Source organism: Physeter macrocephalus, chromosome 4, assembly GCF_002837175.3.
Source record: "Physeter macrocephalus isolate SW-GA chromosome 4, ASM283717v5, whole genome shotgun sequence".
NCBI classification, from domain to species: domain Eukaryota; kingdom Metazoa; phylum Chordata; class Mammalia; order Artiodactyla; family Physeteridae; genus Physeter; species Physeter macrocephalus.
This window is the reverse complement of record NC_041217.1, coordinates 4,780,968-4,801,183: the sequence shown is the minus strand read 5'-3', so window position 1 is coordinate 4,801,183 and position 20,216 is coordinate 4,780,968. Positions and strand designations below refer to the sequence as shown.

General features: G+C 39.9%; 1 protein-coding gene across 1 annotated transcript in view; it reads left to right on the top strand.

Annotated features, from left to right (window-relative positions):
• CRB1 (crumbs cell polarity complex component 1) overlaps positions 1–20,216 on the top strand; it is a 281,561-nt gene that overhangs the window by 141,774 nt on the left and 119,571 nt on the right. Inside the window, exons 4-5 of the mRNA XM_024130639.3 lie at positions 12,314–12,509; positions 15,116–15,255. Of these exons, the coding sequence (XP_023986407.1) occupies positions 12,314–12,509; positions 15,116–15,255 (336 nt within the window). The remainder of the gene's footprint in view (positions 1–12,313; positions 12,510–15,115; positions 15,256–20,216) is intronic.

Below are 20,216 nucleotides of genomic sequence, written 5' to 3'. Positions count from 1 at the left end.
AAAAGAGAATGATGATTGCTGTGGGTTTGTCATATACGGCCTTAATTATGTTGGGGCAGTTTCCCTCTATGCCCAATTTCTGGAGAGTTTTTATCACAAATGGGTGTTGAACTTTGTCAGAAGCTTTTTCTGCATCTACTGAGATGATCATTTGGTTTTTATTCTTCAATTTCTTAATATGGTGTATCATATTGATTGATTTGCATATATTGAAGAATCCTTGCATCCCTGGGAAAAATCCCACTTGATCATGGTGTATGATCCTTTTAATGTCTTGTTGGATTCTGTTTGCTAGTATTTTGTTGAGGATTTTTACGCCTATGTTCATCAGTTATACTGGCCTGTAATTTTCTCATATTGCAGTATCTTTGTCAGGTTTTGGTGTCAGGGTGATGGTGGCCTCATAGAATGAGCTTGGGTGTGTTCCTCCCTCTGCAATTTTTTGGAAGAGTTTAAGAAGGATAGGTGTTAGCTCTTCTTTAAATGTTTGATAGAATTCACCTGTGAAGCCATCTGGTCTTGGACTTTTGCTTGCTGGAAGTTTTTTAATCACAGTTTCAATTTCATTACTTGTGATTGGTCTGTTCATATTTTCGATTTCTTCCTGGTTCAGTCTTGGAAGGTTGTGCCTTTCTAAGAATTTGTCCATTTCTTCCAGGTTTTCCATTTTATTGGCATATAGTTGCTTGTAGTAGTCTCTTATGATCCTTTGTTTTTGTGTGGTGTCAGTTGTAACTTTTCCTTTTTCATTTCTACCTTTATTGATTTGAGTCCTCTCCCTTTTTTTCTTGATGAGTCTGGCTAAAGGTTTATCAATTTTGTTTATCTTCTCAAAGTAACAGCTTTTCGTTTCATTAATCTTTGCTATTGTTTTCTTCATTTCTATTTCATTTATTTCTGCTCTGATCTTTATGATTTCTTTCCTTTTACTAACTTTAGGTTTTGTTTGTTCTTCTTTCTCTAGTTGCTTTAGGTGTAAGATTAGGTTGTTTATTTGAGTTGTTTCTTGTTTCTTGACATAGGATTGTATTGCTATAAACTTCCCTCTTAGAACTGCTTTTGCTGCATCCCATAGGTTTTGGGTCATTGTGTTTTCACCGTCATTTGTTTCTAGGTATTTTTTGATTTCTTCAGTCATCCATTGGTTATTTAGTAGCATATTGTTTGGTCTCCATGTGTTTGTGTTTTTTACAGTTTTTTTCCTGTAATTGATTTCTAATCTCATAGTGTTGTGGTTGGAAAAGGTGCTTGATATGGTTTCAATTTTCTTAAATTTACTGAGGCTTGATTTGTGACCCAAGATATGATCTATCCTGGAGAATATTCCATGTGCACTTGAAAAGAAAGTGTGTTCTGCTGCTTTCAGATGGAATGTCCTATAAATATCAATGAAGTCCGTCTGTTCTAATGTGTCATTTGAGGCTTGTGTTTCCTTATTAATTTTCTGTCTGGATGATCTGTCCATTGGTGTAAGTGGAATGTTAAAGTTCCCCACTATTATCGTTGTTGACACGATGTTGACCAATAATTTTTACAGGTATCATTTTCTTATACCTGAACTGCTTTCTTTTTGAATATATTAGAATCATACTCAGGAATGGGTTAACTGAGGTCATAATCTCTACACTCTATTTATGACTTAAAACTGGAATATTATGATATTTCTAGGCAAGAATATAATTTCTGAAACTGCCATATCATAAAATAAAGGATTTAAGAAATCGTTAATATTATAACATTTCAAATACTCAGGAATAACAATTATCCTAACGAAGAGAAACATAAGAAAGATGTTTATGATTAAAAGATTGTAATTACCGAAGGGTGAAACGTATAATATTGGCATATTTAACATAAAATGTGAACTTCATAATTTTCCTATAATCTTCCCAAGAAACTTAAAAAATTAAGCAAGATATAAGCCACTCAGAAAAATAGTGTGTTTTTGAAACATAGCATCTTGGAGACCCTGAAACGGGTTACTCCAATTTAAACTTGGTATAGATTTTCTCACTTTTACACATTAAAAATATATATCTACACACATGTAAAATATGGGCAGTAGATTAAGGAAGTCATGCCTATTGACTTAGGAAAGTAACATTTTAAAATCTAGTAACATCTTTGTACATGTTATGACATTTCAGATGGGATGAAGTTTGGAGGGATAGCACAGAGACGGGTTGAGAGAAAAATGGCTGGAGAAGAAGAATGAAGGGCGAGCTGGTTAGAGTAGGGGAGGCGGAAGAGAATTTCCACAGTAGACCAGCACTCTAGGAAGGGTCACTAGACAAGGCAGAACAGGAAGGCACTGCCACTCAATGCCTGCCCTTAGGGCTGACAAGAAAAGAGCCGTTCTTTCCTTTCCTAGAATGAGGTCTAGCCTCCATGAATATTCTGGAAAGATGGGGATGAAATAGAGTCAAGAACATTCTTAAACTTTCACAAATGATAAGAGGAGGAGGGAATAGGGCAAAATATGAAAGGGATTAACAAAATGAGCAAAAAGCATGCTTAATATTAAAGAGGTTATTCCAGTTATGACTCTCGCTGAAAGCATAACTTGCAGAAACAAAGAAGATTTAGATAGCTATAATAACAATGATAACATTAGTTAAATAAATAAAATAGTGTCTATTGCCCAAGAGTATCTCTTGTGGTTAAGGGTAGCCAATGGCCTGGAAGAGTTCAAGGGTCATGAAGACACAAGGCATCTGCCTAATTCCAAGCCTAACCTACCCAAAGGAGCTTATTCCACTTGGTGGCAGATGTGATGGCCCCTCCTACGCCCCCCGGAGATGTGCAGGTCAGGCAGTAGGCATCCTCTATGAGAGACCCTGGAGGCCTGGGAGCCAACTGTGCATGTGCTCCGCACATTGCTCTCTGGAACAGGGCTAATCCGGGCCAGAACCCGGTTCAGGAGAGGCCAGTTCCGTATCCTGTGCTCCTGGGGGAAACCAGACATCTGCCAATGACAAGCCCTAATCCACCTAATGATGCCAGAAGGCACAGCTGGCAGGAACTCACTGCCTTGCCTTTGGCCAGCCAGGAGGTCTGCCTGGGGACCCTCCAGCTGGGGCGCCTGGGAGCCCTAGTCTTTGGGTAGGGAGAGGCTGGGTCCCTGGAGTAGATCCTGGTGGGAATAATAAAGTATTAAGAATACTTTAATACATATTATAATATGTAATAAATATTATTAGAAATAATAAAAGAATACATCTATTTTCATATTTTATCAGGGTTAAATTCATCATTGATAATTACATTGACTTCATATACACTAAGAAAGAAAAATTCTGCAACTAAAATACAGCACAACACCAAGGCACTGTTGATTGTAAAGTCCATGGTGGTTTCTGGAAGTTAAAAATATGAGGGTGAAACATAGCAGTCTTGGAATTGATGAAACTTAGTTTTCCTTCAGAGATGAATCCTAGGCTTGTAAAGTCTACTTTAAGTGAATGCTTTTTAAAAGGTGTGTTAATACTTTTTGGTATCTTTAGGAAAGGTGTCTAAATGCACAAGCCAGAGATCCTTTTGGATAAAAATCTAAAGATGTTCCCACTGAAAATAAAAATCCCGACTCTAATCTCTCATAGCATCTTGCTAATCATTATTTTACTAGCTTGACACTATTAATCGGAGCAGGAAGTGGCACAGCCTCTTTTCATTGTTCCAGGATGTTAAAAGATTTTACCTGATATATAGAAATCCAGACCTCTACTGTAAACCCATAGCTGTAATGGAAACGTGTGCTATGTACCTCTGCACTGATACTGGGTCCAGATTTGCACTGACAACTGTTGTAACTGACGTACCGTACATCATTCCTTAAAGACCCCAGAAATAGCATATGTAATTCTTTTTCAAAAGGAAAATGTTGTGCATAGAGGCCTGTTAGATATTAATTATATCGGGTGAACTCTGAAATTTAGGATGATAACTCAAAGCTAAAGTGGAATTATCTCCAAAGTGTGGGCTCTGCAGATAATGAGAAAGGTGATCAAAGTGGTTGGTCAATGCCACACGGTGTGTGTGGTTCCCTCTATCCCCACTGTGATGAGTGATGACAGCGTCAGTGACCAGACCTGCTCCTGGCTGATGACCTGTGATACGCATTGTCTTGCAGTACGGTTAACCTTGATCTCTAATTGCTGAAAGATGCATATTGAGCTGAAAAATCTCTAAATGCTGATCAGAAGTTTAGGGCACAGTTGTTCAGAAACAATGCTTTGTTTAGACATTTGCCAAAGCCACAGATTTGACTTTATGGCTTTGATTTCGACTGGGCCCAGGCTTGTGGAAGCATTGAGAAGCTGCATCCTGGCATGCCGATCGCTTCCAGGAGAGAAGGTGAGTCACTCCATAGCTATGACATGATCATTCAGTCACAATTCATTGAGCATTTGCTATGTCCCAGAATATGTGCTAAATGCTACAGATCTCAGTGTTAAAAGACAAAGACTTTGACCTCAAAAATGTAGCAATTTTGTAGATAAAATTGACAAATAAAGCAATTGCTGTAAAATATAATATATACTTTTATATTACAGTGAAGTGGTGCTTAAGGCAGGTCTAAGTGGTTCACTACAGTTTCCAGGATCATGTGATACTGGACCTCGATCTTGGAGAACTAACTGGAATCAGCCAGGGCAGAAGGGAGGGAGGAGTGGGCTTTACAAGTAAGGAGAGCGGCTATGTGCAGTCTAGGGGCATGAGACACGGTGGGCTGCAAGACCATCCTTGTAGGTGGCCCCAACAGAGTCCACATCTTTTAGAAGCTTCTACAGCATTCCAAGACAACTGTGCTTTTTCCTAGACAAGGAGAAAGTATTTTAAAAATTTATACAGACAATGGTAAAATCAGATTTATATCATATAAAGATCACTGTCAGAAATGTAGAGAGTGATTAGGAAGAGAGAAGCCAGTCAGACCGGAAGAGAGATGGTGAGGGTCTGGATAAGTTTACAGCAATGGGGATGGCACCTTAGATCCATTTCTAAGGGAGAAATGACAGGATTTGATGACTAATTAGGGTGTGGGAAATAACAAGTGAGATGACGATAGTTGCTAGAAATCTGGCTTGGGTGACCTGGATGATAATCCCATTTACTGGCAGGGATGGGGGTGTAGAGTGTCAGAGAGGGTGGACGGAAGAGAGAGAGTCTGTATTTGGAATTGTTGAATGAAGCCTGTGAGATAGTTGGTGGAGATATCCTGTAGCTGGCTGGATTCAGAAGCGTGATCTAACCTCGAGTTACACACTGCTAATGTACAGTTTCTATGAAAGTGTCACGGGAAAAACTGCTTCCTGATTTCCAGAAGAATGGTCACCTGCTTCCCCGCCCCGCCGTCCACCCCCGTAGTCTTTTCTCAAATGCAAGTAAATGAACAAAACATTTTTATTTTTTTCCAATGCACCTTTAATTCCTTGGCCTTTGCTGGAACTTGGTATTTTTCTGATGAAAGCACTTTGCACACAACACTTATTAAAGTGTTGATTCTCAGGGCCAGGAGGAAAGTTGGCTTTCTCACTCAGCCCGCTGCTCTTGAAAGACCATCGTTTGGTTCTTGACTCTCTTCTCTTCCTTGTAAGCTGTTACTTACTTAATCCTGACTCTACCCACTTTCTAACTTTTTGATCAGCTTCAAATTTCTTAACTTCTCTGGGCTTCAGTTTCATCCTTAATAAAATGGGCATCATAGTGGTGCCCCATGGGTAATTTTTTGACAATTAAGCAAAATCAAATCATTCACATAAAGTGCTTAGCACAGTATCTGGTGTGAAATAAACTCTCAGTGAATGTCAGCTGTTACCATTAATAATAGGCAAGGATCTTTGTCTTCAAAGCAGTTGTGGGAGATAAGCAAGTAACAAATAAGTAAAATATAATGGTGTAAGGGCTGTGAAACACAGGAGAATGAAACCAGTAAGGAAATAGGGGAAGACTTCACTGCGGATGGGACATTTAACAGAAGCCTTAAAGGATGACTTCATCAGGTGGACAGGTGGGAAAGAATTTTCCAGAGAGGGAGAGAGAGCAGTGTGTCCAAACTCGTAGGAGGGTAGAGGTCTGTGGTGAGGAAAAGCAAATGGTCTGATAGGACTGGCGTGTAAAGGGATGATAGAATTGTCATGGGAAATGAACTTGAAAATATTACAAAGGTTTTTAGGTACCAAAATAAGTTTTCGGTTTATGTAAATCCAGTTAGGAGCTATTGCAGAATTTTATGGACCAAGCTTTTGGAACTTCTTGAGCTTCTTATTTTCGGTGACCTCCATCTCTACTCCACTGTAGCCATACAACGCCACAACTTCAGGTTAGACCCTGCCATCACTTTACCACCAAAATTCTCACCACAGCCCGAGCTTCTCATTTTCTTGCTTCTGTTGAAATCTTACTTCATCTTTAGCAGAATCTCAGTCACCCGGCCTCTCCACACTCTTGCTGTCCATCACTCCTTCCCTATCTTGATGTCTCCTTAACAAGCCCGGACTTCATGGGGAGCTGTTTTACTGATGTGCCTCTGTCATCTCTATTGTTAACTTTCTTGCCCTTGACCTGCAATTAATATTTTGCAACTTTCCAGTCCTGGAAAGACCCATTGCCTACTTTCTTCTCCCCTGATTTAAAGTCTATTGACCCACCTCAGATATTCTCCAATTGTAGTTATGTATTTACTATTGTTCAGCAGGTATTTATATGTCGTGGTAGATTTTTTTTGTAGGAATTCCTTTATTTATTTATTTATTTATTTATTTATTTATTTATGGCTGTGTTGGGTCCTCGTTTCTGTGCGAGGGCTTTCTCTAGTTACAGCGAGCAGGGGCCACTGTTCGTCGCGGTGCGAGGGCCTCTCTATCGCGGCCTCTCTTGTTGCAGAGCACAGGCTCCGGACGCGCAGGCTCAGCGGCCATGGCTCACGGGCCCAGCCGCTCCGCGGCATGTGGGATCTTCCCAGACCGGGGCTCGAACCCGTGGCCCCGGCATTGGCAGGCGGACTCTCAACCACTGCACCACCAGGGAAGCCCCTGTCGTGGTAGGTTTTTAAAACCATATTTAATATAGTGGCTGCTCCAAATTTTTCCAGTTTGTAGCTTCTATACTCTTAGCATCGCGTCTGTGTTTAACTGAGTTTGAAGCAATTCCAGATTCCCTTGCAGAGTTGTCTTTGCTTCCAATTACTTTTCAAAATTTTTAAAGATTCTATTTCTCTACTTGGAGAAGTTGAGGAAGGAATACAGGCAAGAACAAATGACTGCAGATAATACCTTCCACTCACTGAGCACTGACCACATCCAGCCTCGCTAGCAGCAGTGGCCCGGGCCGTCTGCCCACGAAACCCGCTCCGCACAGGAGAGGGAAAGAAGGAAGGCAATAGTAGCAGGTACAGTGATTAAACATTCTCTAACTCAGCATTATCCAAAAGTAATTACTTCACTTATTCTGAAAGCACTTGGCAGCTTTAATGTTTCCACAAGCATATTCTCTGTAAAACGGTTTCGCTGCCATCTACTCAGGTCCTGTGTGCTTTTCTCTCTTCGGCCATTTTGTGCTATGGTGGCTTGGCGATTATGGTGGCCTCGTGTGTTTCCAGAGTTCTAGAAGGAAAATGGGACACTGACAACCTTTCTCCTGGGATTCCAGCACATCTTTGTGGTTCTGTCAAATCCCCAGCTCACCTCGGTTGGGGGTGAGGAGTACGGGGCTTCTACACCAACTGCATTTGTGCTGCATCTGTGACCCTCAGCTTCTCTCCTCTAATCTGAAGACTGGACCAACACCTGAACAGTTCTGCTTGTTTGAGTATGCTACTCCAGTCTTTTCTATCTTAGGTCTGTGTATCAATCAGGATTTGGTCAGGAAAAAATTCATTCTATATATTTCAGATATGAAGAGTTTAATGTAGGAATTAAGGGCTTGTACACAGAACAGGCTACGTAATTTGTAAGCCCTTAATTCCTATTTGAGGACAGAGGACAGAGATTCTGGTGATGCTTCTTTAAGCCAAAGGATGTCAAAGATTGCCAGTCAACCATCAGAAACGAGGGAGAGGCCTGCAATAGATTCTTCCTCACAGCCCTCTGAAGGAACCAGTCCTGATGACACCTCGATCACAGACTTGGAAACAGTGAGGCAATACACTTCTGTTGTTTAAGCCACTTGGTTTCTGGTAGTTTGTTACAGAAGCTCTAGGAAGCTCATACAGGACCCTTGTAGGCGCAGGGCCCTGAGTGACAGCAAAGGTCACATGCCATCAAATCCAAGAGGCTGGCACCGCTTGTATGATGGCCAAAGGAAGTCAGAGGAGTTTCCAGGAAAGATCTTTGTCCAAAGCACCAAAGTGGGGGTTCTTAAAACCTCCTAGGACGGCGCTGCAGTTCTGAAGACTCTTGGGGAAGTTTCCAGCCATCCCATCCTGCAGCAGTGGAATGAGTCGTCTCCAGACTCCCTAGGAGGCTGCTGTGAGGCACATCTGTCCATGTGTGGGACCAGTCTAGGAAATCTCCAGAGAATCCTGGCTTCTCTCCCACCTTCCAAATCCATAAGCGCCTCTCATTGGCAAGTTCAAACCACGAACCACTGGGAGAAGGAGACTTGAGGAAATGTATTTTCTGGAAGCTCTGTGATGCAGGGGAGATCATCTTAGGAAGGGGTGACAGCAATGCTACACCGGCAGTAGACTTTCCAGCATACTTGGGCCGACACATTGCCCTCAAAGTTTGTATGTCACTTTTCTTGGTTTCTAACATGGCAGCCTTCCCCCTCAGGCAATGGGGTATTTTGACTAGATATCTGGGTGAGGGTGAGGTGGAGGCAGGAGGGCAGGAACAGCCCTGGCCCTTCTCTTACACTTTAAGGGTATGAAGTGAAGATTCACACTGAAGTGAACTCTCCTCCCACCAGTGAAGTTGATCTTTCCATATAAGGAAAAGGGAAAAAGAATGACGTAGCAAGTAACCAAGAGGGAGAAAGAAAGGAAGGTCAAGGAGAAAGGAGGGCATGGGAAGGGAAGGAAGAATCAAGCCAAGAAGCGTTTGAAGAGACAAAAGGAGGACCCACCGAAAGCGCCGTCCTGAAAACCAAGATGGGATGGAATGGCTTTTTGCTTTAAATTAATTATATAAGAAGAAGTGGAGCATTCTTAGATTATTTTCCAGGAATGCTGCTTCTCTACCAAAGCCAGCGCGTCAACTTGGGAATCTCTCATCGTTTTACCTTGCTACTTAATACTTAAGGGAAATGCGTGTAATTCCAATCCCTCTTTGAAATTGATATCTTCAAAAATATTTGGGTGTGAGGGAATTTCTGAACTTATTTTGACAGCTAATGAAAATTGCATAGTTCAGAGTGGAACTATCCCTGACCGCCAGGAATTCATGATCTCACATCTTAGTCACCTGTATTAGCCTAGCATTAGTCATAGTGAGTCGCCAAAGCTAATAAAGTCAGAGGATTTTTTTTTCCTACCCTGTGCATTTTTCTTTTGGTGCAGAGTTCCCCTTATTTGTGTTTTCTTCCCCCCAACTCTTTCTGTTTTCTTTTGTTTCATACAGAATTATAAACCAATTCCGACAGATTGGTTGGGTTCCTGGATGAACTTTGTGAAAGAATTTTACAGTTATGAATTTTCCATTTATTAGACAATCAGCCACAGAAGTGCTACTCAGTGTAACTGCATTCAATTTCTATTGCTACCTAGAGTTATAATGACATGGCACCATACATAGTAACACTAGTCATAAAAAGAATGTTTCCAGATAGACTGGACGTGTAGGTATGTTTTTGAAGGTCAGTTAACTGTCTATACTTAATGGCTGCATGCATGTAACAGTAAACATCCAAATGAAAACTGAAAATCATAGTTAGTTTTCCAGATGTTTTACCTATGAAGCCAAGCATCTGGACATACAAAAACATCCGGACGACTGACTGTACTTACCACTTTTCACCCAGCCATTTTGGCATCATGCAGACATAGACCAAATCACTTTTTTTTTTCCATATCAATAGCAGTGAAAAGCTGCAGTAAGAATCACATTGTTAAGTAATATTAAGAGTAATACAAACAAATCAAATAAATCCAAAGTAAATAGTTGTTTGAACTGAAATTGTATTTAAGTTATTGAAACACGTTCTTACACATGCATCAGGATCACTTTAAAGCTAACCCATTTGAATGACATTGTTATAAATGGAGCTGCAGTATTTAAAATAATGGTTAATAATGCATTTCTTAAGCATTAGGAAATCACCTGAGTGTATAACAGATGAATATATGAATTTTATTTGAATTATGAAATAAAATTTAGGAAAGTGTTAACAAGTTTTAAACCACTGGTTTGGCTTTATATGTTAATAGTTTTCAACAAATATAGATGGCTAAAATACCAAAGGACATAATCCAAAGGTGTTATGGAGAGGTGGGTTGGCTAGGAGGAGACAGGAACGGCAGAGGCACCGTCACTTACTATGGAACACAGGCAAGTCCGTGCACCTTACATGCGTTGGGATGGAGTGAAAGAACACATGTGAACTCACCTCACCCTGCATGTGTACATGGTAGCTGTGTAATAAGCGCCAGTTGCCGTCTGCTCCGAGGGCACCGCAGGAACCCACAGGGATGGATCACTTCGGGGTGAGCAGAGTTCTCTCTTAGTCCTGTTGATCAGTGTCATTTTCACGGAGTGCTAACACATTATAGTTTCGGTTGCTACATGTGTTTAAAAAATAATTATATAAAACTTTAAAAAATAATGTATCATTTTCATCTTTCACATATTCTTAGAAAGTATTTAAAAAAGAGGTATCTGTTATTGCATTATTTTACACGGCAGAAAAAAAGATATGAAAACATTGCTGAAAAGCTGTTTCAGAGACAGAATGAGAACACAGGCCTCCACCGGACAGTTCAGAGCTCTTTCTCTTGACCTTACTGATACCAATGAAAACAGATGCGGAAAATCTCATTCACAGACGGGGTGAGAAATAGCCTTAAATGGCAGGCCATTTTCCTGCAACGAATACTATTCCACAACTTTCCGTCTTTAGTGATATAAAATTTAAGTTCTTCATCCTCTCAGAAAACAATCAAATTTAATATGCTGGCGTCTCTTTTCACGTCCGCATTTGTCGAATCTAGTCACAGTTGTAAATGGCAGGTGGTGTTAGAATATCCTATTGTATTTCCTATCTGGAAAGAGGGCACAATATCAATCAAACTACTAAAAACCTCTGAGTTATTTGAAAACTCCTCAATATCATTTTAATACATAATTTATTACCCTGGGTCATAGGCACAGGTATAAAGATGGGCAAATATAGGTAGCCCCCCTTTCGTGTCTTTTAAAACCTATGTGAAAATTTGATGACTGCGTATCAGGTACTGTTTTGGCAGATTCAGTAGGGTAGTTTGCTATCTCAGTGTGACCATTTTTGTAAATCTTAAACTTGGTTTGCTTAGAAAATAATCTTCACCTACTATCTGGGCAAGGGGCTAAATACAGATTTTTAAAAAATGTAATGTTATCTTAAAATGAAGTAGCTTCTAATAATACCACTAATTACAATGAGTTTAAGTCACAAATTGATTTTCTATTTAAAAGCAGCATTTTACAACACTATAGAAAATGTAAATATTTCTGTGCAAAAGGGGCACTTAAGGAAAGAATTGGACATCATATTCGTACAATAAATTTTGTGGAAAGAACAAGTACTTTTTTTTTTTCTCTAGCAAACACTTAGTATACACCAGGTACTATCATAAACACTTTAGAACACACTGTAATTGTAATAATTATCCTATGGGGTAATTACAACTATTGGTCCCATTTTTCAGGTGAAGAAACTGAGGTAAGGAAAGGTTAAGGAACTTTCCCAAGGTCACACAGCTAAAAGAGGCTGTGCTAAGATCCCAACCCAGGCCGTTTGGCTTTGGAGTCTGAGCTTTTATCCACTGTTCAATATGACGCCTATTAAAAATAATCTAAAGACATTGGCCAGTCCCCTTCAGGCTTCCAACAAAAGTACAGTAAACAGTTACTTTGTCCTAAGAATGATTCGTGTCCTCGGACCAAAAAGCCACGAGCTGTTGTACGCCATAGTTCTTTGTAAGTGACAGCTGCTCTGCTTTGTGAACGTCCCACGAGCATGCCAGAAAGTTAATATCAATTACAATTAAGGAGGAAAATTATTTGGGGCAACATCACGTTTCACAAGAGCCTTGCTAAATAAAGCATTGCCAAAGAGCGAAAATATTAACGCTTTGCTAAAACTTTGCCTTTTTTTTCTGTGCCGACTTTTTTAAAAGGTGTAAACTGTGAATTGGAAGTTGATGAATGTCGGTGCCAGCCCTGCCTCAGTGGTGCAACCTGTCAGGATGCTGTGGAGGCCCATTTCTGTGACTGTGCCCCCGGCTTCCTGGGTGATGGCTGTGAGCTCAGCACTGATGAGTGTGCCAGTGGGCCGTGTCTCCATGGAGGGCTGTGCGTGGATGGAGCCAACGGGTACATTTTCTCCTACATTTGGGTCATTGGCTTGGAGCGAACTCACTGACCAGAAGCTATTGCACTAGTCATTCTGGTGAATTTGGAGATCTCACATCCCTGGCTTAAAATGTGCAGATTGCTTTTTATACTTTAAATATAAAAAAGTTGTAACATTCACATTTCATTAAAATAGTGCAACCTTTGGACGCCATCTGTCTCAAGAGGGAACATTTTCCAAGTCATTCTTGTCATAGTTTTGAACTGGTTCTGTTACAGAAAAGCACCAACCTTCCAAATCCATGAAACAAATGGAATCTACCTTCCATATCTTTTGTAGATGCACAAACAAAGCTAGAGATTATTCTATATGTGAACATAAGATTGTATTTATAAAATAACAAGCATATAAATCAAGTGGTGAAAAATAAATCCTTTAGGAATTTTATATAAACAGTGTTGGAAAGGGTGTTGATATTAAATTAATTATATCTTGAATTTCTAGGTGTTTGGAGAATTGGGTGAATACTTTGAAGACAGCAGAACGATGAGAAGTAGCCATGTAATTCTGTTCCAAATTAGAGTCTATCATTGGCTTTTCAGTAAAAAGAAAAACAAAAATAAAACAATAAATTACACCTTAATATGATGCATATAATAAATTTGGGTAATGGTAGTTGAATTCATATAAATATTTTTGAAAGAACTTTCTAATACTTATTTAAACCACAAGCATCGAGTTATTAAACACTTAAGTTTTAACAGCATTCGCATTTAATATTGCCTCGACAGATCCTTCAGCGGCTCAGTGGACGGCAAGGTGGGCACTAAAGCTCCCCCTTTACAATAAGGAGTCTAAAGTTCAGGGAAGTTAGGTGACCCCCCTATCCCCCCACAAATTCACACAGTTAATTCTTTGAAAAAGGAGGCCTAGAATTGAACTTTCCTTTATTCAATAAATAAGATATAATATATCCCAAATCTGAATTTTAAAGTGAATCAGACTCAAAAGGCAGCAATAAAAGGCACGTGTGCTTCATATATACCCAGGAAAAAAATGTGATTTTAAATAGAGCAAAGTGGGAGAACATTTTTTATGTAAACTATAACCATTCTCCACGTCTTGCCTGTGACTTTCACTTACACCCAAATGATTCTCCAGTGGCATGAATCTTCACGCCTGGAGACAGGTAACTGGGCAACACATAGACCAGAAAGGCAGTTTCCACACAAGCGCTCCAGACAAAAGGAGGATGCTCTCCCAGCCATGCTTCACTGTTTCCAGAAAGCATCAGAACAGAAGGCACACAACGCTTTTAATGCCTATGGAAATGCAAACAGAGCAAGGCTGAACCTGGCAGCTTTCCTCTCTTCACCTGAATGCGTGCCACGAATAATTTTTCTATTGTATCCACATCTCTCTTATGACCTAAATTTTGAGATCATTGCAAGGTCAGCAATTACAACCTGACTTTATTTTCCCACAGCAAAAAATTAATACATTTGCTATGAGGAGTGTGGGAAAGTCAGAAACTATACCCCATGAAAGGTTCTTGCAGACAGAGGAAGATTCAGTTGGAGACTGATTCCGTGAATTGAGGTCCACTAGCCAGCCGTGACCACAGGGCTCTTGTCTCCAATGTCTTACACATAGTGGATTTGTAGTAGGTATTTTTAATTAAGTAAATGGAATAGTGAATAGAGGATTTCTAGCTAGCAAAATTATGTATAAAAATTATAGTCACTTATATTTGCTAATATTTAAGTTTCCTTAGTGAAATCTTAATATCTGTGTTGGTGGTAAATAGACACACAGCCGTGGTGAACAGGACTGTTACTCTTTATACAATACTAGGTATCCCTCCCCCCAGACACTCATTTTATCTAAGCTGAGTGTGTAAGCCTATGTTTTTGTGATACTAGATCTTCGAGGAGAGACCGTCTAAATTGAAAGCCTTTTCTTGATAAAGTGAACAACTCTCCCCAACAGATTTGTATTTTAGGTCTGTCAGATAATCCCACTTAATCAGTGAATGATTACAAACAGCAAGACTAAAATATTCTTGTACTCTGAAAATAAGAAAACATAAGTCAAAATTTATATAATGAGAATTTTTCCTGTTTTTTTCATAATTTATTGTTTCATTTTTCATAAGGGACCTCTTTTCTGGGCTCTCTATATAAAAAAGTGCCTTGATGATATAAATCAGTCTCTACTGCTTCACAATATTAACAACTTAATTTGGTACTGCTCAGTAGTTTTATTCAGTATTTTCTGCCCTTTGGCATGCCGTGTCCATTCTTTATATGCACATTTAATTATGCCAACAACTCTGTCACAAAGGTACTCTTACCTTCAATTTATGGGTGAGGAAATTGAAGTATACAATCATGGTTTCCAAATAATTTTGATTGAAAACTGTACTGTAAGATTTTAAAGATAAAAAGCTATTAATATGGAAGCGCTTAATGCTTTCAGGCTTATAGAGATGATTCCTCAAGGTTTTTGATAAGTATTAAAACCATGCCATGGGTCTGGGGTTGACAGACAGGTGAAGAGACGGGATAACAATATTTGATATCAATATGACCAAGAGTTGATGTGACAATTTCATTTTACTCTCCAGGTACAGCTGTAACTGCATGGGTAGTGGATTCACAGGGACACATTGTGAGACCTTGATGCCTCCATGTTGGTCAAAACCCTGTCACAATAATGCCACCTGTGAGGACATTGCTGACAATTACACTTGTCACTGCTGGCCTGGTAAGTGACAAAATGTCTTCCACCATTTTTTTTTTTTTTTTTTTTTGCTTAGAATAGAAACAAATCGCTTATAGCAAATAGAAACTAAAAATTCTTGTTGCTAAAGGTTTAAAACCAACTCTTTCTTTTAGTTATCATTGTTTAATTTAATTGTATTCTTCAGTGCTCAAACATATCTACTGCTACACTATACATTGTCTGAAGTAGGTTACCAAGCTGCCCAATCATCCGAATCTTCTGGAAGAAACACAGAGGAAAAAAAAGTCAACAGAAGCGTCGATTTCAGCATGGTCTTCATGGAGTAAAATTCACTGGAAGATGCTTCCTTTTCCTGCAAGATGTTTTCCTTGATGCCTAGAATATATTAAAACCCATGAAACACTATTAAAATCCTAAGTGCGTGTATTATAATTCACGGAGTCAGACGGTGTGATCATAATGGTCCCCATAAGGGATGTAGAATGATATTCCAGAAATGGGTGTATTCTCCTAGCCCTTTATAATGTAAAAGACAATTCAGGTTACACACACATAAACCATAACTAAAAATTACACTTCAAAGGTCATTAGACTTGAATGTAGAGGTGATACCAGAATCAGTAGGAAACAGTATGTGATCCTTGAATCAACAGGCCACCCATAAATATTGATGTTAATTTTGGCAATGAACCTGATTGACGTATTTTAACCTAATTTTTACTAGGATTTTATTGCTAGAAATGAAAGAGCATTTCATCGCTCTTCTTTCTTGATCCATTGGAAAACACCGATACATTTAGGATTATTTAAAATCTAGCTGTTGCAAGCTTGCTGGTCGTCTACCCGCTCCTCCTCACTCACATTACTGTCTGAGGAAGGCATGGCCCTGTGGCGGGGGCGGAGGCATGGAGACCAGAGTCAGTCCTGTCGGCAGCAGCTTCTGATGGAAAGACATCTCATTGCCTGAGGCACGTGTAACACGCTTTGGTTAAATACATTGTGTAGGTAAAAACAAAACAAACACGGAAGTATAAAAGGAAGTTTGGAATTCTTCTGTGGCTCAGAAATCTATGTATCTCATGTGTCTTCCCACTTCCAGATAATGAATAGGGTCTGTTTTTATCCTTTGGTCATTGGCTCTGGTCAGTAGGAAACAGTATGTAACACTTGAATCAACAGGCCCCCTGTTGATGTTTTTCCAAAACATGTTGTTCCACATTCTTGTCATCAACCAACACTCAACACTCAATCAACACTCCGGGCAGGACCTCAGGCCCTAAGCAGGGCGTGGAGCAGACAGCTTGGGAGCAGGACAAGTCCACCATTTGTTAACCAAGTAAACTAGGGTGAGTTACCTCTCAGTGCTTACATTTCTCATCCGCAAATGAAGGATAAACAAAAAAACTACTTGTAGTGTTGCTGTGAGGGGTAAAATTATAAAAATAGAGCCTGGCACATATTAGGTACTCAAAGAAAAGGCAACTGTGTATTTCTACACACCAAGCTCTACACCAGGAGGTGGAAATTGCATATCAGAGATGGTTTCTGTGCCCTAAAGGCTTTGTAATGGAGCCAGGCAGTTAAGAGGAGCTGCCTAAAAAAAGACCAGTATGTTGCACAGCAAAGCCAGTCCTGGTCTTTTCTTAGGCAGCTCCTCTTAACTGCCTGGCTCCAATACAAAGCCTTTAGGGCACAGAAACTAACATGGTATTGTGAAGCAATTATACTCCAATAACGATCAATTTTAAAAAAAGACCAGCATGTGTTCCATACATTCAAGCCGCATGGATTTCGGTGCCGTGATTCCTCATAGGAGGAATCTGACAATCAAAAAGACATGGTTCCTCCTTCCAAGGAGCTTAACTTCTCTCTGGGATACAGTGTGAAAAAAATGTGTACAGTACAATTTGGGGTACAATAAGAAGCTCTAATAAATTCTGTAAAAGGGATTAAGGAGAGAAGAAGTTCAGGGATGGCTTGACCAAGGAGGCACCATTTTAGAAAACTTGAAAGATCACTAAGCATATCCCAGAAATGTACCCACTAGCCGTGTGACTTCGGCCACGTTACCGCTCTGAGCCTCGGTGTCCTCATCGATAGATAAAGCAGAGATGATGATGATAATATCTACCTCATAGTGTTGATGTGGAGATAATTCCAGCAATACAGAAGGAGCTCCCAGCTCAGCCTAGACCAGAGGGAGCACTCGATAGATGTCAACTAGATACTAAGATTAGGAGACTGGCCATTCCAGACCCTATGGCCAGCACGTAGCGGCTCATTACTTATCTAAGGATAGAAGAGAGGAAGAAAAAGAAGAGGGAAAGAAGAAACGGCAGCAGGCACACATGGAAAAGAGCGTGTCCAATTGTGGAACTTTGAGTGATTGTTTAAAATGCTGGACTACTGCAGGGCTGAGGGTAGAGAGATGGGGCCGGGGAGCCAGATGAGACTGAAGCCGGATCACAATGCTGTTTGTCTGCCCTGCAAACTACAGGGCAGAGAAGTAACATAATCTGACCTGCTAATTTAAAAAGAGCTCTCTGGCACTTTAGTGGAAGGTGATTGAGAGACATAAGGCTAAAGGCAGGGAATCTGGTGAGAGTTCTGCAATAGTTTAAATAAGAGATAAGCCGACTGGCCAGAACAAAGACCATAGTGGTGAGGGTGGAGATGAGGGGATGCATGGCCATGAGAGCACTTTAGGAGGCAGAAATGATGTGGGGATTGAGAAAGGGACACCGATTTAGGACAGTTCTACTTCCGAGTTTCTTGGGTCGCTAGATGGATGGTGACTTTGCCTAAAGAGAAAACTCAGTATGTCTTTGTACCCAATTCTCACAGTTATATAGAAAGAGAGGATTTAATGCTACAAGCTACTCCATATCTAAGAAAGGGAGACCATTCCTTTGGATCACGAGACCACTGCCACTGAGCGCGATGGCAAGAATCCACTGCTGGAATTGCCCAGGGTCCTCATTTCAAGAGTAATTAATTACAAGAAGTGTTAGTCACTTTAAATGCCTATCTTGAAAGTTTTCGTGTTACCCAGAAAAGATTGGGTTTGTTTTTTTTAAAAAAAAACATAATTTAAGAACCCTGGGGTCTTGACTCAGCATCATATTGTTTCTTCGTACAGAGTTTTACAGGAAAACTTGTTAAATCTATTGAATGTAGCCTTGATTGGAGGAATCTATTTATATACATGGTTAAAGGGAACAGCAAACAGAATCCCCACAGGGCCCCAGTGGTGGGTTCAGGACTGGTAAGACTATAAATCAGAACCTTCCTAATGTTCAGGATAAGAATAAGACAATGCATGAGCCAGAAAGCCAGAAAGGACTTACGGAGGTTCTAAATTACTTCCTAACCTGGCCTGTGTATGAGTCTTCAAACTTAGAATGAGAAGAACATTGAAAATAGTCAGAACTTTCTTTAATAAGTGGACTGTAGCACAACAAGTTTTTATAATGATTTTGTGACAACCATTACTTAGTGAATATTTGTAGATCCTTAAGTATGAAATAGAAACACTTAAAAAGTAGACATTCAGGCACAAGACTGAGGGTTCTGGGGGAGGGTCACTACCGAGGATTGTGGGACCTTGATCTGACATGTGATTTTAGTTTCCTTTTTAACTCTAAGTTTCTTCTTCAGACCGCTGACAAAGACCCCAGGGGTCAAATGTGACAAAAGTATTATATTGTTGAGCAACAGAATTTATGTTGTGCTTACAATTTGACATAGGGCCCCATTCAGGTTTTTATTAAAATTACAAAATAAGCGATCACATCATATTCTCATTATCTGCTTATTAAGAGTTCATCAATTCTCTGGTTTATCTGCTAAGCTAGGATTATCATCTAACTTGTTGATTAGAACTATTTGAATCTCATTCAGACATTGATTGAAGGCCTACTACTCAGGTGTTGCTCTGTCCTGGAGTGGAGAATAAAAAAAGAGTCCCTGCTTTTGTGGAGCTTACAGTCTGTTGAGGGAGACAGCTATCAAATACATCAACAAATGAAAGCTATGTATGTAAATAAATTTTAAGAGATAACTGTACAAGTAAGTACATAATAGCAATCATTGTAAGACAATGAAAGGAAAGAATTGGGTATATGAGAGAAAAAATTATCTTACTTAGATCTGACCCTGAGGAAAGAACGTAATAAGAGATGGAGCCTGAAAGCTTAGAGTTATCCAAGCACAGTCTTGGAGAAGGGTTTTCTAGGAAAGGGAACAATGTTATAAAGGCCCTGAGGTAGAAAACATTCTAGAGACAGGAATGCAGAGGTGGGATTAGGGCCAGATAATAAAGGGCCAGTCAAGTTAACGATTTTAAATTTTATTCTGTGTGAAAAGCAACGCCATTGAATGGTTTTAAAGTAAAGAAATACCGTGATTTGATTTATAACTTTTACAACTCTGGATTGTAAATTTAACATAGATAGACCGTGTAAGCGAGATCAAAAAGCAAGTTGCAGGGCTTCCCTGGTGGCGCAGTGGTTGGGAGTCCGCCTGCCGATGCAGGAGACACGGGTTCGTGCACCGGTCTGGGAAGATCCCACGTGCAGCGGAGCGGCTGGGCCCGTGAGTCATGGCCGCTGAGCCTGCGCGTCCGGAGCCTGTGCTCCGCAACGGGAGAGGCCACAACAGTGAGAGGCCCCGCGTACTGAAAAAAAAAAAAAAAAAGCAAGTTGCAGAAGGATGCATGCAGTACAACTCCAGTTATGTTAACACACACACAATAAATATATACATATATAGTTTTTTTTAACATCTTTATTGGAGTATAATTGCTTTACAATGGTGTGTTAGTTTCTGCTTTACAACAAAATGAATCAGTTATACATATACATATGTTCCCATATCTCTTCCCTCTTGCGTCTCCCTCCCTCCCACCCTCTTCTTGATCATCTGCATTGTTCTACCCCACAATGAACTCTAATAAAACAAATCATTTTTTTTTTTTTTTTTTT